At 28.2% G+C, this 17,868-nt stretch overlaps 1 protein-coding gene across 4 annotated transcripts; it reads right to left on the bottom strand.

Moving 5' to 3' along the window:
* Positions 1-280: 280 nt before the first annotated feature.
* LOC105206890 lies at positions 281-17,731 on the bottom strand. 4 transcript variants are annotated; one of them, XM_026139959.2, is made up of 12 exons: positions 17,578-17,731; positions 16,855-17,458; positions 14,694-14,954; positions 13,839-14,042; positions 12,407-12,597; positions 9,035-9,529; positions 6,021-6,185; positions 5,782-5,925; positions 5,204-5,518; positions 4,989-5,102; positions 4,801-4,905; positions 281-3,493 (listed from the first exon to the last, which is right to left on the bottom strand). In XM_026139959.2, the coding sequence occupies exons 2-11, from the start codon at positions 17,039-17,041 to the stop codon at positions 4,801-4,803; spliced, it is 2,181 nt and encodes a 726-aa protein (XP_025995744.1). In that variant the 5' UTR covers positions 17,042-17,458; positions 17,578-17,731; the 3' UTR covers positions 281-3,493. The 4 variants fall into 4 exon arrangements, with proteins under 4 accessions (XP_025995744.1, XP_025995746.1, XP_025995745.1 ...); XM_026139961.2 differs by having other exon boundaries at positions 16,855-17,054; positions 17,263-17,728; XM_026139960.2 differs by having other exon boundaries at positions 281-1,437; positions 16,855-17,728.
* Positions 17,732-17,868: the final 137 nt, after the last annotated feature.

Genomic DNA, 17,868 nt, shown 5'->3' with positions numbered 1-17,868 from the left:
TTTAAAAAATTTATTAAGTTAGTTATATGTTTAAAAAATGACTATTTGAAATTAAAAATTAAGTCATGTAAAATTAACTAAATTAAATTAGTTATTAACTTTTTAACAAAATTTAATTTTTAACTTTTGAACTTGTTACTACCCAATCCTGTATTTAAAACAAACGATGTAAATACGAGAAGTAGGCTTTCATAGAGTTGTATAAAAACCACTCATAAATGTAAAAAAATGTTTTAAAAAAATGTCTATATTAGGTTGGTGCAAATAAAATGGCCATTTATAAATATAAAGTTAAAACATGTATTTTTCAAATTTCAAATTTACATAATTAATCAAAATAGTCTCTATCTACTTCAATACACTTTTGCTAACGTAATTCAAGTGCATTAATGCTTTTTCCAAAAAAATCTGGAGAGCGTGAATCGATAAACTCTTTAAATGCATTTTTCATACTTCCTTCTTCATTGAAATTTTTTGTCCGCCAAAAACGCATCCAGATGCTTGAAAAGATGATAATCTGTTGGTGAAATGTGGAGAATAAGGAGGGTGAGAGAGAACTTCAATGTTCAACTTGGCAATTTTTTGTTTGTTTGTTTTGCAATGTGTAGTCTAACGTTATCGTGCAACAGCAACACACCATGTCTGTTGACCAATGCTGGCTGTTGCGTGCAGTTTTTGGTGCATGATGGCAATTTCCTGACAGTATTTATCAGAATTTATAGCCTCACCTCGTTTGGTAGAAGAATAGTGAACAATACCTTTGCTAGACCACCATACAGACACCATGATTTTCTTGTGGTGAAGATTCGGTTTTGGAATGTGTTTTGGTACCTCATTCACATCTAGCTATTGCGCAGAACGTCGGTTGTCGTACAAAATTCATTTTTCATCACAAGACACAATCCTGTGTAAAATTCCATCTGTTTTCTATCGGAATTGCAAAGAGTGCAGATCTCCAAACGTCTCAATTTGTCTCTCTCTGTATAATTTCATGGGAGACTCATTTATCTAACCTTTTTACTTTTTTCAACTTGTTTAATAATTTTCGAGTTTTTGATAATCTCTCAAACTGTTAAGATCGGATCTGTTTCAACCATCTCCTTCAAAATAACGTCATCAATAACGGAAAGTGCATGTCCGCGAGGCAAATTGTCAAGGTTTGTGTCCCCAGAACAAAATTTTTCAAATCAACGCCTCGTCGTTCTTTCATTTACAATATCGTCATCAAATGCAGTATTAATGTTACGCGTTGCCTCGGCTACAGTATGACCAAATTTGAACTCGTACAAGTAAATTATACGAATTTCTTTCTTTTCCATCCCGGCGTTAATGCAAACTTTTATGATTAACAGTACAATATATAAATAAGATTGTATGCAATAAATTACATGTAGATCATATACTTTTTACACAATGTATATGTACATATCCCGTCCTCTGTATGAAAGAAAAACATGGTATCCGCCATGAAGAAAGGTGATCTATAGGGATGGGAAGTTCAAAATACTGAAAATGGCCATTTCATTTGTATTAACCTGTTTAGTATTCTATTTTTAATCAAACTTTTTCTCACTAAAAATATTTCTTTGTTTCTACTAATCTACTCATCATAAAAATAATAGTTAAAAAACAACTGTAATTTATTAGCACAAAAAATATTACAATATAATATACAAGCTTAATTATAATTTCTTAAAATTGTGACATCATAAAACAATTTCGGAAGCAGAATTATATTCAACGTCCAAAATGCTGCGCGTACGCGAGTACCGATTACTCTCATTTTTGTGCTCAAGAAATAGCCATTTTTTTTTAAACAATATAATTGTTAAGATCAAGAGATAATACTGATATAAATAGATAAGAAACATTGATAAATTGATATAAAATAAAAATAAATATAGACTCGTATGTGAAAATATCACATTAAACGAAAGACCTTATAGGTCATAGCTAGATTTTCAATTTAATATTGTGATATGACTAATTCTTATTAAACTTAGAACTGTTTTAAGATCAAAAAGTTATTCGGCGCGCAATTTCATAAACTTGAAAAGGTATATAGAATTATACAATAAATATCAACATAAAAATCTAGCTAGTAGCTATGACCTATAAGATCTTTTGTTTAACAATATAAAATGGTTATAAAAGCCATTTTTTTTTCAATAATGATGCATATCGATAATTCTGACTGCTGGGATAATATACAGAGTGTTCGAAAAGTCTCGGACTCGTAAATTATCCTGAAAATTAAGCATTTTTGAAAAAAAGTCAGATAAAAGTTGTAGGATTTAAAAAAATCTATTTACTGATATCAGTTTAATCTTGGATGGCGCCAATACATTCCCAATTAAAGCATAAAAATAGCTTTATTTGAAAAACAACGTCAAGTACAAATAGAAGATTTCTATCGATATTTAACGGTATCCTTTTGCAAAATTCCATGCGACGGTCAAAATCGTTTCCACATGTTCTTGTGCTAGACTGATCTTATATGAATGGAATTTATTTTTTAGAATTTTATGAACCGACATACAAGCGACGTCATGTTGTTGTGCAACTTTGCGAATTGAATTATGCGGATATTCAACAAAAGACTGCAACAAAGCTAATGTTTTATCATAATTTGTTGCTATTATAGGTTTACCTTGTTTCACTTGATCTTTTTCAAAACGTTATATACTACGAATAACAGTCGATTTATACCATTGTATTCATTTCTACAAGTTTGGTTGAAAAGTTCTGTTACTTGTATATAAGACAAGACAAAAGAGATATACACTCTTACTCAGTAAGTATTTTTAACTCGCAGGTTTCAGAAAGATGTGTAGCAACTGAATAAGTCTAACAGGAGAAATCTTTAGCTTATCTGGTTTTCAGCCTAGTTTGGATGCATCAATAGTACTAATCGCTCATTAAGTTAACTGTGATTGGTTGTTTGTCCTATTAATCAGGTGGGGGTACGTCCCCCCTTTTTACCTTACCAATCACTTGCATAACATCTTTTATGATTATATGCTTATGGTAGTGATTCTCTAACTTTCAAACTTGATAATTCGGAAAGTTAATAAAAATAAACTTTAATAAAAATAAACTTCCTTATAGTGTTTCGAAAAGCCCTTGGCATTAGCTATTAGAGTCTAGAATCAGAAATAGGGTGTTTTATTAAAAAAATTGATATAACCTTGACCTAATCTTGGCGACGCAATCTAAGGTCAAACTGAATTAGTAAACAGATCTTTTTAAACTCTTCAACTTTTGTCTGAGACATTTTTTTCAAAAGTGCTTAGTTTTCAAAATAGTTTAGGGACTTTTCGGACTTTTCGGACACCCTGTATAATGGTTTCTCTTCAGGAAAAGAAACTAATGTAAAATATAATAGATGCAATACTATTATACTATTCATTTATCTATCATTTTGCGTATTTATAGTTGCACCGTATTTCAATTTTAAATTTGTTGTTAATTATGATATACATTGTATGCATCTCTGCAAAAATGTAATAAATACAGATGTGTAATAATGGTATTGAATTAAAAAAAAATCTGATACAATTTCATAATCTTATTTAAAAAAAATGTTTTGTATTTTAAATCTATACGAAAAGAATAAGGCTAAGTTTCTATAGGCAGTTAGCCCCTTTTTTTAGCCCTCAAAAATGAACTCGGTGTTCGGTTTAATTGATAGAGTTTTTCATGCTGATTCCGAATATACAAGTCTCTGGTTGATGCCATACACCGTTCCAGAGAAAATGTGCACCAAAGTTTCGGTGCCTTCAAGAATGGATACACTAAACGCAAGTTCATAAAAAGTACTCTCGGATAAAGATCATAACATAATGAAACACATGTGTGAGATCGCACAGACCACAACATTGTTTTGGCAAAACAAATAGCAAAACAATTGACAATCGATTACTTTGCGAGCGATTACATTGAAAACAATCAATTTTCTGACCACTCTTTGGTGCACATTTTCTCTGAAACGGTGCATGGCATCAACTAGAGATTTATATATTCGGAATTAGTGTAAAAAAACTATCGATTAAACCAAACACCGAGTTCATTTTCGAGGGCTAAAAAAAAAGGCTAACCTTGGCCTCACTCTTTCTAAAAAAAAACCTTCAGATTTTATAAGTTTTCAACTTTATACAAATTATAGAATACAAAATATTAGAATATTTCAGAATTCATAATTATAAAAAAATTGCAAAAGAGCGTGAAGATTAAAAAAAAAACCGTTCACTTTTTGTTAAAAAAGCAAAGAACAGTAACGATTTTTCATGTATTGCAATAAATACAGATATATATAAATATATATATATATATATATATATATATATATATATATAAACGCACGCACGCACGCACGCACGCACGCACGCACGCACGCACGCACGCACGCACGCACGCACGCACGCACGCACGCACGCACGCACGCACGCACGCACGCACGCACGCACGCACGCACGCACGCACGCACGCACGCACGCACGCACGCACGCACGCACGCACGCACGCACGCACGCACGCACGCACGCACGCACGCACGCACGCACGCACGCACGCACGCACGCACGCACGCACGCACGCACGCACGCACGCACGCACGCACGCACGCACGCACGCACGCACATATTTATATATTTATATATCTGTATTGATTGCAATACATGACAAATCATTAATGTTCTTTGCTTTTCTAACACAAAATGAACGGTTTTTTTATAATATAAATTATATATAAATTAATCTCAATTATTTAATCTTAAATTTGTTTAATCTTGCTTAATTTACCTATTTTTTATTTTCATCGGAAGCCATTTGCGATGCGAGATTTACAAATTTCGCCATGTAGTCCACACTGTTTTCTCCCATAAGACATTGCATGTGTGATACAACCTGAAATAATATTATAATTCAGGCTACAATAAAAAAACATAATAAAAAAAATGTACATCTTTAATGTAATATTATATATTTACATCGGAAGAAGGACGAGTATCTTCTATAATTTGTTCGCCCGTTTGACTTCTTTGCGAGCCTTTCATAGGTGATTCAAGTTGTCCTAAGAAACTGCTCAATGAAAAATCTGCAACCTGTAATTCAATTGTTTTATCGATATTAATTATTTGTACAGAAAACGTATATTATTTATATTTATATTGCTTGTAATCTAAATATGCTAATTATTAATTACCTCACTATTTAACCATTGATGTTCACCTTCTTTAAGAATTTGGGTAGCACTGGTAATAATTGAATTGGAATTCTTTGCTTCTCCACTCGTCTCTAAAGCGTCCAAGAAAGATTTGTTCTGAGTTTCGTTTGTATTTACCGGTGTCTCATCAGTTTGCATTTGACATAATGAAGATCCACTGGCGATTTTACTAGCGTCGGTTGTCAAATTTTCTGATGGCATATTCGGTGCAGATACAATAGGTAATACTCTTTGTATAACGAGACTTTTCTGTCTCACTGTTCTACCTCGTTTACAAAACCGTGTTTTAAATTTCTGTAATATACATATGTATGTATATACCATAGTTGGATAGTAATTAGTTGAAAAATTAAAAGTTAAAAAGTTAATAGTTAAAAAATTTAATTTTAACTTTATTAGTTATTAACTTTTAATTTAACTTAATTTTAAATAACTTAATTTATAAGAGAGAGGGATGGCACAATTTTATTTTTATTGTTTATTAGGCATAAATAAGAATAGAATAAAACCAATAGCGATTTGAGCGCAAATCAGACCACAACCATAGTAATACCTACATCAAGTTGTGTCTTAAATGCGTCAGCTGTACCAATCTTATGATACGTTTGTGGGATAAGAGGTCTTCTGAATGTAGATTCCTTAATAGACGGGACTCGAGATGAGATTACTGTTTCACTACTTCCCGATGTGTTATCATATACCTAAATAGAGATTTGTAGCATTAAAAAAGCTGGCTCTTGAAATGCAATCCGAGAGGCTCTATATCAAATTAAGCAAAATATTTGTTACGTCTTACTTTGTTTGTGCCATAATTGTGTTTTGCTAATGACAATAACTTTTGTAAAACCAAACATAGACTATTGTCACGCATAATACTCGATGACGTCGATTCAGTCGTGTATTGTTCATTAGGCACCCAATCCCACCAGTATTCAAGTATAATCTTTGATTCACGGCCAAACTGTTAAACTTAGAAAATTAGAAAACACATTTCTAATAATAAAGTGTAAATGTATAAGCAAATTCCGAATTTATTTCTTTTGATAAGATTACATTAAAAGCGTATTCTTACTTTTAATAAGATTTTTGTCTTTTCTTAAGAACGATTTTTTTGGAAAAAAATATGAACCATTAACTTGAAACTTTGAATAACTAGTCTTTAATATTTGAATGTTTTTTATCAATTTTTTACATTAAAAGATTTTTTGCAATTATTGTACATTATTAGCAAAATTATACACTCATCAACAAAAAATAGGGAACACTTTCCAGGCACTAAAAATTAGGCTACTTTCAAATGGCTGTAGCTCGACGAAAAATCATTGCGGATAAAAAATAAAAAAAAAAGCATTTTGAAGCTTGAAGTTTCAACTTTAATGCTAAATCGACAGATTTTTAAAGTTCTTTTAACTTCCTTGTCTTATGCAATAAAAAAGCATATCTTGTTTTGTTCCTTAAAATTTCATATCTTTGATGCTTTGTAGCTCAACAAAAGAATTTTTTTCGAACAATTCAAACAAAGTTTCATAAACTACAAAATTTTGCCTACAGAATGCTTTCTTTAAAATGTCTCTACGATTTTTTTTTACCTAGTTACGCAACTTTGAAGCTAAACGTGCATTTTTTACTGATATTCGTACTCCGTAAAAAATCATCGTAGACAAAAAATGAAGAAAGCATTTTAAAGCTCGAAGTTTCAGCTTTAACATGCTATCAATAGTTTTCAAAAATTTTCTCAACTTCTCAATGCTATGTCCCAAAAACGCGCCACACGCGCGCGCACGCACACGCACACGTACACACACGATGTGCAAAAATCCGACTAGCAACCACCACGTGGTAGAGGAGAAGAGGGTATTATGGCTACTGTCGACAATATGGTTACCCCTATTATCTCCGTTATTAGATGACGTATTCTAACAATTGCTTATGGAGTTATTCATTTAGTAGCCTGCCGTTTTTTAGTGATATTAATATGACAATACATAATAAGTGACAATTGTTATAAGGCATTTTTACTTTTGAGCACTTCTAAACTTTTTCAAGGTTTAGACCTTTCACCTTTAACCTTTAATTACTCATACTTTCTCATTATTCTTAAACTTGAGTGTATTATCACACGAATATACATACACTTGAGTGTTTTTTTTTATTATTTACCTTTTTATTCAGCTATACACATTTTGAGTTATACAAAACAATAACATGGAATTTTATTAATATGGCTTTTTAAGCAAAATTTTTATATTGAAATATTTCTTCAATAAATCGATCGTCATTCTAGAGAGCGGTGTTTAGACACATTAAAAACATTATTTTATGCTTGTTAATGTTAAACAGGGATAAAATGACATTTCTAACTAAATTTCTAATGGTATTTTTAAAATTACTGAACGCAAGAAAATTCTATATTAGAAAAATTCTAAACAATGGAAAATTAAAAATACATAATTTTGTAACAAGATACTGTGTTTCTTCTAAACTAAACTAACTTTTTTAAATTATTCTTATAGATAGCCATATTACAACCACTTTTTTTTTGCCACCGATTATGCAGAGCATTAGATTTTTATAAATCACGTCCTAAATAATAAATATCTCATTATTTTGAGCCTAGAATCTGTCAAACAACATTTTGACGAATGTAATCGTTCAAGTTTCAATAGAAAATATTAATTATAAACAAAATGATTCAATAAAATGAAAATGGGTGCCATATTACCCTCTTCTCCTCTACACATTGGTTAATGCTAATGTCGATGGTAAATATCAGTTTTTGGAAAGATGTACTGTAAAAAATGTGTTTCTTCGAAGTTTTGTAAGTCGGTCAAAAAAAATCGTAGGAAAATTAAAAAAAAAAGCATTTTGTAAAGAAAATGTCATATTTTATGGTACTTGCATTGCATTTGTCCAGAAAAAATTTTTTATTCAGCTGCAGACTGTCAAAGGTACGTAATTTTAAAGAAAAAAACAGTGTATCTTTTTTGGAGCATAGCACTAAGAAACTGAGAAAATTTTTGAAAACTATTGATAGCACATGAAAGTTAAAACCTCCAGCTTTAAAATGCTTTTTTCATTTTTTGTTTAAATTGTTCAAAAAAAATTCTTTTATCGAGCTACAAAATGTAAAAAATACGAAATTTTAAGGAACAAAACAAGGTGTGCTTTTTTACTGCATAAGACAAAGAAGTTAAAAGAACTTTAAAAATCTGTCGATTCAGCGTTAAAGTTGAAACTTCAAGTTTCAAAATGCTTTTTTTATTTTTTATCTGCGATTTTTCACCGAGCTACAGCCATTTGAAAATAGTCTAATTTTTGGTGTCTGGAAAGTCGGTGTTCCCTATTTTTTGTTGACGAGTGTATATGAATGTATTGAAAAATCTCTCACTGTTGTCATGATTTAAAATGCAAAAATTATTTGAATAAAAAAATTGAAAAAAAATTTTAATCTATACAAATGTAGTTCGCGTTCAATCAATAACCAACATAAAAAAATTGTTTTTTACAAAACTGATAAAATGTTAAGAAAACATTCTATTTTTCAAAAATTTCTTTATCAGAAAAATTAACAAGTTAAAACTTTTATTTCATTGTAGGTTGAACAAAAGAAAAAAATGTAAATATCTCTTAAAAATTTTAAGGTAAATGGATTAAAACTAGACGAGACTAATTATCATAGTATCGATTTTAAAAACGTTTGGAGAAAAATGCGTTCAAAATTTTGTAAACAGTTTATATCTTAACAAAAATTTTTGAAAATACCTCCTTAAATATATTTATACATATAATAATAAACGTAACGTCGCATACCATTAAAAAGAGATCGCCCACAGTAATCGTATTCGCTTCTTCAACATTCCAACCCTTTCGAATTCTCTCGATAGTTTCTCTACCTGGAAATCTATTAGGTTCTGAATGATGTTCCAATGATGATTTCTCTGTATTATTTATAATTGCAGGTTTTTCATATATATTGCTTCCCGTTTCCAAAAGGTCCACATCGCTACTGATATCCGGTAACGTACAATTCTCATCAGTACGATTTGAGATCTTTTTATCCGATTTATATCGTTTAATGCCTTTTTTTCCTACTCCTTTTAAATATTGAACGGATCCCAACAAATCTTCCTTTGAACTTTTTAGGCCAAGACGCTTTTCATATGAATTCAAGCTGACGCTATTACTGGTAAGATATTCTCCAAGATTGACCATCGGTAAAGCAATTTTACATCCTTCTGGTGGAGCAACTCGTAATAAACAAGTTTCTTTTACGTCGTTAATAACAAGATTTTCTATAGTGGAGCACTACAAGTACACAGAAAAAACTTAGTGTCAAATTAAAATTAATATATTCTATTTGACAATCCTTGTTTCATAATCAAAAATTTATATACAACAATGAAAATCTTGCTTACATAATTTAATTTTCAAAAAATTTGATAAAAGTTTAAATTTCAATAAAATATTTTTATTTCCATATTACAAAATCTAAAAAAACAGAATTATTTTGATAATACTACGTAATAGCATCAAAACATTCTAATTCTCTTGATTTAAAGATATTGTTATTTTCTATTTGATATTTTTTCGTTTCAGCTTATAAAAATTATTTTGTATAATATTTATAGAGTTTTTGTAATAAAATAATATAAAGTTTGTTTATGTATGCAAGTTATGTCTGTTTAACGCTATATAATCTCATTTTAATGTTTAAAGTAATGTGCGGAATTACGCCTTTATTTACGCAAGAGCTAATTTTCGGTTATTTAAAAAAAACAGGTTATTTAAAACAGATTATTTAAAAAAAAAGTGGATGAAAAATCTCAGATCTCTCGGATTTCTTAAAAAACAAAGCATTTTTAAAAACATCAATGTTTCAGGGTTTAAAAAAATCTATTTACTAATGATATCAATTTGCCCATAGATATCGTCATCAAGAGTAGGTCAAAGTTACATTGACTTTTTTAAATGTAACACCCTATTTCTTATTTCATAATCTAATAGCTGATGCTAAGAGCTTTTCAAAACATTATAATAATTTTAAGTTTATTTTCATTAAGTACTTTCCAAGTTATAAGTTTGAAAGTTACAGGACCGTTAGCACGTGATTGTAAAAGATAGTATATATAAGTGATTGGTAGAACGGAAGAGGAGGGGATGACGTACGATCATCTCATCTCATCCTGATTGTAGGATAAGATCAATCGCAATCAATAATATAACATTGCTCAAATGTAAGTCAATAGAATTCTAAAAAAAAAAGAAGAGAAATTTTATCCTTGTAGACCCGTTTAGGATTTTGATCGTTACATAGAATTTTGCAAAAGAATAAATGTTAAATATCGATAAAAATCCTCTATTTGTAGTTAACATTGTCTTCTTTCAGATGTAATTAGTTTTGAGCTAACCAGAAATATAAATCGACATAATTGCAGATATTGGAAAGATAAAAATCATAATTGGATGCAAGAGGCACATACTCAGAATTTACAAAAAGTCTATGTATGAGCTGGAATTTTAAATGACGCAATTGTTGCGTCTTCTTTTATTGAGAGAAATCTAACAATGAATAATAACTTAGCTGTGTTTTAAAGTGAAATAGATCCTGTAATTTTCAACTCTCATGACTTGAAAAATATTTAATAAAAAATAATTACATTATAGTGTTTTGTGAAAAGGTCTTGACACCAACTATAAAATTCTGCAACTAGAAATAAGGAACTGCACTAAAAAAAGTCGTGGCGACGCCAAGGTCAAACTGATGTTATCAATAAATAATTTTTTTTAAATTCTGCAACTTTTGTCTGAAACTTTTTTTTCAGAAAGGTTTGATTTTAAGGTTTATTCAAGCAGTTCGGGATTTTTCGTATACTCTATTAATCGTGCAAAGCTCAAACACTTTAAATTACAATTTAAAATTATTTGATTTTATCATTTTACATGTTACATTGTCATAGTAATAATTTAAAAATATATCTAATCGTAAACAATTAAAAATGACAGAGCCTGACATGAGCTTTGGAAACTGCTTTTTCCAGAAAATCATATTACATATGTTTATTTATTTCAACAGAACCATTTGATACACTTTGACTGCTGTCCAGTAATATTTAAATACTTTTAATCAGTTGCGTTTTATTACAAACACAAAACAAATTACGATGGCGTCATTCCGTACATTAATCATAACTCAATATTTCTTATTGCCTGTGTAATATTTAAGAATTATAATAAATGTCCAAATCAATACTAGTGTACATAGTTGAAAATATACAGTATCCTACAAAAATCAAACAAATCTATTAAAAAAAGTCTGGATTATAGCGCCAAATAATTCTCCATCAGCAGCGCCACATTGTAAACAGTTTTGTTCCGAATTAAACAGAAAATGGGAAATATAAATCTGTCTGTCTGTCTCTCTCTCTCTCTCTCTCTCTCTGTGTGTGTGTGTATGCGGGCGTGTGTGTGCGTGTGCGTGCTCGTAATTTCAGCAGGTAATAAAATATATACACATATACATACACACACGCACGCACACACACACATATACCTGCTGAAATTACACAATTTTGCTTTTTTCAGGACTTAAAAATTTGGAAAAGAATATACATTTAACAGAAAAATAATAATTAAATATGTTCATGAATAATAGTAAGTTGAATTCGACCAATTTGTGGATAATATATATTAATAAGTAAAGAATATTTATTATTAAGAGTCTAATGAATTAAGTATCAGCTGGTCACTTGTTATTAATTTGGAAAAATTAACAATTCATCTTATTCACTTCATCATTTTATCTCCCCTTTTCCTTATTTTTTCTTCTTCACCTTTATCATTATAAATGATACAAAAAATAAATAAATAAAAATATTATAGAATAAATAGTAAATATAAAATTCTTAGGAAAAACATGTCAAGGGTTATTGTTTTGTTTTAAATGAGTTCTCAAAATAGTAATTAAAACCTACAATTTTGTTTTTATGTCTATTATATGTTCAAAAAAAAATTATATTTATACAAATAAACAGTTTAAAGATGAAAAATTTTTGTTTCTTAAAAATTTAATTTTTTAGACTTGCTTGATTTTTGTAAAATCCTTCATATACAGTAACAAATAAAAAAAAAAATATACAATAACAACATAAAAATCAAAATGCAATTGAGTAGATGTAAAGATACCGTAGTATATTTCGCAAGTCGCCATCGCTGTTGTAAAAATATTAATAAACTTGAGAGGCGTCTCTGTATGGGAAGTAGCGTGCGAACTCTCGGATTCATGGATGCTGCTTGTACTTGCCACCAAGCCATGTTGTTACGCGGTCGCAGTTCTATTGTTATTCTAGATGGTAATTTAATTTCTTCCTGCCAATCTGAAGTAAAATACAAATATGTTAGAAAGTTAGTTAATCAATTTTAATAAAAAGAATTTGTCAACATTTTTTACATATGATTATCTACCGCAAATAATAATACTGTGCACAAATATATTATTATTATTATAAATATATTAAACTATATTTTAATTCATAAAGATATATTAGGCGATATTGGAATCGTCTGTATTCTGATAAAAATACCATTTCATTAAACAAGTTATACTTCGTATTGGCTTTATAGAAATATACTTCCTTTTATAGAATTAAAATACATACGCTAATGTATATGACTCTGGCCCATTTTTTGCCAAAAACAGGAAAAAATTTTTTAATTAGATTTTTTTTTAGCGATTTTTACTTTAATATGACGACAAAAATCATCAATTTACAGATTTCATAGAAACGTTATACAGATTATTTGTGCGAAATAAAGAGTCAGGTGTAGAATAAATGAATAATATTGAATCGTTAAAATTATGTCAAAAAACTTAATTTAAGAAAATAGAATGTTTGATAAATTGTGTACATGTATACATAAAATCTTGATGTAGTAGTATGTAAAAGTTTGTTCAAGTTTCGTTAAATTGTACGTAAGCCGAGTTCATCGGTAAAACTGACGACTTCAGCATCATTTTAATGCTAACAGAAGTTCCAGATTTTCTCAGACGTTTGAGATTTTCACACATTTCATGAAAAATTACATAGAAAAGTCTTTAAGAAATTTCGAAAACTTTATGTAAATCAAGCACATAACAATCTTTCTTTTTTTTCTATAAATCTTTTTTAGCTTTCAAGTTAAAAAATATTTTATAATACATCTCTTCATACAAAAAACTTTTAGGAACTTTATAATACCACGTTTTATAGTTAAAGTGATACTTTAAAAAAAAAAATTATTTCTTTTAAAATTATAAATTATGTAATAAGAAAAATATGACGAAAAAAGAACCATTTCCGTGCAGTTTACTCTAGTTGAACAATAAAGCTGATCAACGTAGCAATTGGTAGTTGAGAACTCTAACTTTTTTTTCTTCCTAGTTTGAACTTTCTTTCTTATTCTGTCCTAACTCAACAAACGATTAAAATTTCATGGGGATCTCCCAAATCCCAATGCTCTGTTTAAGAGTTAATTTTTGTACGATGATGTCTCATAAAGCTACAACGCTTTGAAGTCGAAAATTGATTAAAAAATATATAAATTTTCAATTTTTTAATATATTAAAATTTCCAGATACCTTCTAACTGATTTAACTTTCTAAGTGCTCTACATATTGGCGTTTTAATTCTCATAGTTTTTCCTCTAAGTCTGACTTGTGTAGATCCCCAATATACCAATTCATTCAACCTTAACTGAACTTTCTCATGAATACGAGGTAATTTTCTTCTTAATTCACCATAATTTATTAATCCATATAATTCCTGGGTTGTTTTTTTGACATCTATATATAAAAGAACATATGAGCATCACACAATCATACATTTTATATTATCTGTACAATATATTAAGAAGAAAATATAGAGTAAAGTGATATAATTTTGAACTCTTAACATGTATTTTTATTTTTTTAATACAAAATACAATTAAACATTTAAACTCTAATATAATTAAAAAGTTTGTAATCCAAATTAGTTAACAAATAAAAATAAAAAAGAAATTATTGTTGACGTGATCAAAGTCATGATTTATTTTATTCTAAAACATTATTCACAAAAATACTGCGATAAGTACAATTCTAAACATAACATGACACAATTTGTATTACTGATATTACCACAATGAACTACAATAAGAAATAAACCACAATAACATTTTTTTAAGTAGGAGTATTTCATAATAATAGAAAAGAAATTAACAAAAAGAAAAATAATAATATTATCAAACATTATTCGAAATTGTTCTTGCATTCAGATTTATACCTAACATTTCATATAATATCGTGTTCAAAATTGTATGACCTTACTGTGTGTGTGTGTGTGTGTGTGTGTGTGGGTGGGTGTGTGTGTGCGTGCGTATGTGCGTGTGTGTTTATATATTAAACAAATATATTTTGTTGTATAATTTTTTATATTAATATAGATATTATAACAACCATCTGAAAATTTAAGTAGTTTTGATATCTTCAGCCATGTTCTGTAATAAAAATGTCGAATTTGCTCCTTATTTTTTATCATAACATCAGAGAGTCCTCGCTTCTTGCCTTGACTCAGAAAATAGTTTTGCAGCGCATCAAAATCTTTACCATACTCATTGAGCGCTTTAAAGAAAGTATTTTTATCTTCCATAGACCACAATTCACAGGAACGTTTGAGAGATTTTACTTTAACTTCTGCTGTTTCTTCCTCTTTCGCATCTGTGTTTAAATAAAAATTTTATTATTTAATTTTAATATATTGTATATCGAGAATTAAATATTTATTGTATAAGTTATACAATATGCATCAATCATTTGAAAAACAACCTAAGTCAAAATTGAGATATTAAAAATTTAGAGTTAGAGGAGACAGATACATATATTTCCTTCAATATAACCATGTTAATTAAGTATTTCTTTCCTAAATTTCCATAAAACCGTTATTTACATAGCTACAGTTATAAGTTCGTGACTGTGTTTTTTTTATATTATAAAGAGTTCTTTATATTATTAAGTATATTTTTGTAAAAATATACTTAATAATAGAGCTGTAATTAGCTTTTCATATGTCTTAGGAAGTTTTATTTTTCAGTCCCTTATCTTTTAGGAAATAAAAAATATAATTGCAGAATTGAGTAAGTTAATATATTAACTAAATTAAGTTAAAGCTAGTAGCTAATATTAATTTATTAACTAAATTAATATTAATTAATTTAGTTGCGTTAAAATTAACTTTAGTTAAATTAAAAGTTATTTGTGAAAGCAATATATATATATATATATATATATATATAAAATTTATATTAAATTAAAATGCTAAATTTTTTATAGTTATATTAGTCTAAATAATAAAACAATTATAATATAGATTATCAAACAAACTTAGTATTTTATTTGTAGATTTAATTTATATAAAATAAATTTTTTATAATTGAAATTTTTCTTCTATAACTTTCTTTATATGTATCATGTTTTAACTTAAAAAAGTTAATAAGTTAAAATTTGTGTATTTTAAAAATAATTGACGTTAAAAATTAACTCATTTAAAATTAACCAAGTTAAAAATTATTAATTTTTTAACTTTATTAGATAACATTGAAATGTTTAACTAGTTATTACTCAAGTAGTTATTACTCTACAATTGTTTAGATTGTTTATTAATAATTTTTGTGTGAACAAAAAATATGCAATATTATTCACATAAAATTAATGTAAATAAATGAAAATAATTATTTTAATTGAACATTCTTGACATTTATTTCAGCAAATTTATTGATCATCACACATAGAATTAATATTTTATCATTATATTTAATTAATATAATAAGAAAATTGGATAATTATTCTTCTGATAGTTGATCTTAAATAATTCTTAATTAATTTTAATTGCCTAAAAGCAATAGAAAGGAGAAAAATAAGAAATATTTGGACAGGAAAATTAACACTCTTAGTAATGACTCAATTAATCTAAAGCAAAATCATGAAAGTTTATAAAAATCATGAAAGTTTATAAAAATCAAGTAGAGTTATAGTTTTAACGTTTTGTATTGGTGTCAATATTTTATATTAGTATCTTTAAACTTAAGAGCACTGTGACAAAAAGTTAAAAATATTGCTTTAAAAAATTTTAAATATAGTTTGACAATTTTTTGGTCAGTTTCATTTCAGACCTCCTAATTCCGTGTTCCTATGCAGTTACAGCTCTGATAAAAAATCACTTTAGCATATTAAAATCGAATGTTACATGAATTCTTTTATGGATTCTATATTTTTTAATAATAAAGTTAAATATCTTTTATGAAATATAATCTGTTATTTTATAACATTCTTAAAAAGTCAGTTGTTATATTTGCAGAATTTTCTAATTAGAAAACCCCATTTTACATATACAAAAGTATTTGTTTCATTTGAGAAATAGTATAAGTTAAAGTTTACAAAATTTTTTCAGAAATAAGTTTTAAAAGTGATATATTTTATTCATTTTGTATGTATGAAATAATGTGGCACTTTTTACATGTCTTATTTTCAGATGTAAAAACTAGATGGTTTTTCAATTCACTAAAAGTAAAATTTTTTAAATTTGTTTTTCAAATGATTGATTTATATGTAATCAACGTACCCTTTTTTTCAACATTGCCAAGATCATTATCAGTTTTGAATTTCTTCGTACCCCGAATAACACGAACCTGTGTATTCTTATTGTCTATTGAAGATTTTGTATCGGTACATGTTTGATTCACTTGAGAACACACAGGAATTGTACTGCTAGATTCAGTATCTTCACATTTTGCAGGATCTTCCATCATATTTGTTATAATCCTTGATACATTTGGTATAATTTGCAAGATAGATATTTTTGATTATGTTTAAAAACAAAATTGATACTAAAGTGATATTTTAAATTTAGAATAAATAATTGCGACGTATGACATTATAATGAAGAGAATAAGAAAATAAATGTGGTATCCTGTCTAACAATTGATGTGCATGTGTTGTTGATTCTTAATCTAAATTGTCTTATTGTTACCTTCTAGATTTCAATAATTACTTGATCTAACATCAAATGATAATCTTTTAAAATTCTTCATTAACTTCTTCTTTCTTGGCTGTCTATAAGAGTAAAATACCGTTTTTAATATCAACAATTAAAGATACTGTAATTTAACCTCTTTGATTCTTCTACTGTTGACTTCAAGGTTTCTTCCCTCGCAGTTTTACGTTTCCTTTTTATAAAAAGAATATATATGTAAATAAATATATATACATATAACCTAGCGTCTTTTTAGATTGTATTTTAATATCATTTTAATATTTTTAATCATTTTTAATATAGATCGTTAACCTGCGTTAACCTGCGTTATAGACAGGATTGCCAGGTTTCTGAAACACCAATCCGCCAAATTCTCTAGAGTCCCTAGAAGTAGAGAGTTTGGACATTTGTGGATTCTACGTGATTGGATGCACGTGACTGTGCACCTAAAATGGCAGCATCAATACAGAACCCTTTTCCCCCATCTCTAACGGGCGGAAAATCAAGATTAAAATACATTGTATATACTTTTAAATTAATGCCTATTTCCACCAAGCAGATTAACTTTGATCTCAGTTTAACTTACTCTTTATCTTTCTTTAG

This window comes from Solenopsis invicta, chromosome 16, assembly GCF_016802725.1.
Source record: "Solenopsis invicta isolate M01_SB chromosome 16, UNIL_Sinv_3.0, whole genome shotgun sequence".
NCBI classification, from domain to species: Eukaryota; Metazoa; Arthropoda; class Insecta; order Hymenoptera; family Formicidae; genus Solenopsis; species Solenopsis invicta.
Note: the sequence above shows the minus strand (reverse complement) of the source record. Positions and strands in the feature narration are given on the sequence as shown.

What these genes read in the sequence shown, in the direction of transcription:
- LOC105206890 (XM_026139959.2), bottom strand. Translation starts at nt 17,041, where the DNA reads ATGATGGAAGATCCTGCAAAATGTGAAGATACTGAATCTAGCAGTACA. An exon ending in GACTTGCGAAATATACTACG is followed by an intron (nt 9,530 to 12,406) that starts GTATCTTTACAT and finishes GTGTACTTGTAG; the next exon opens with TGCTCCACTATAGAAAATCT. An exon ending in ACAATTATGGCACAAACAAA is followed by an intron (nt 5,926 to 6,020) that starts GTAAGACGTAAC and finishes ATCTCTATTTAG; the next exon opens with GTATATGATAACACATCGGG.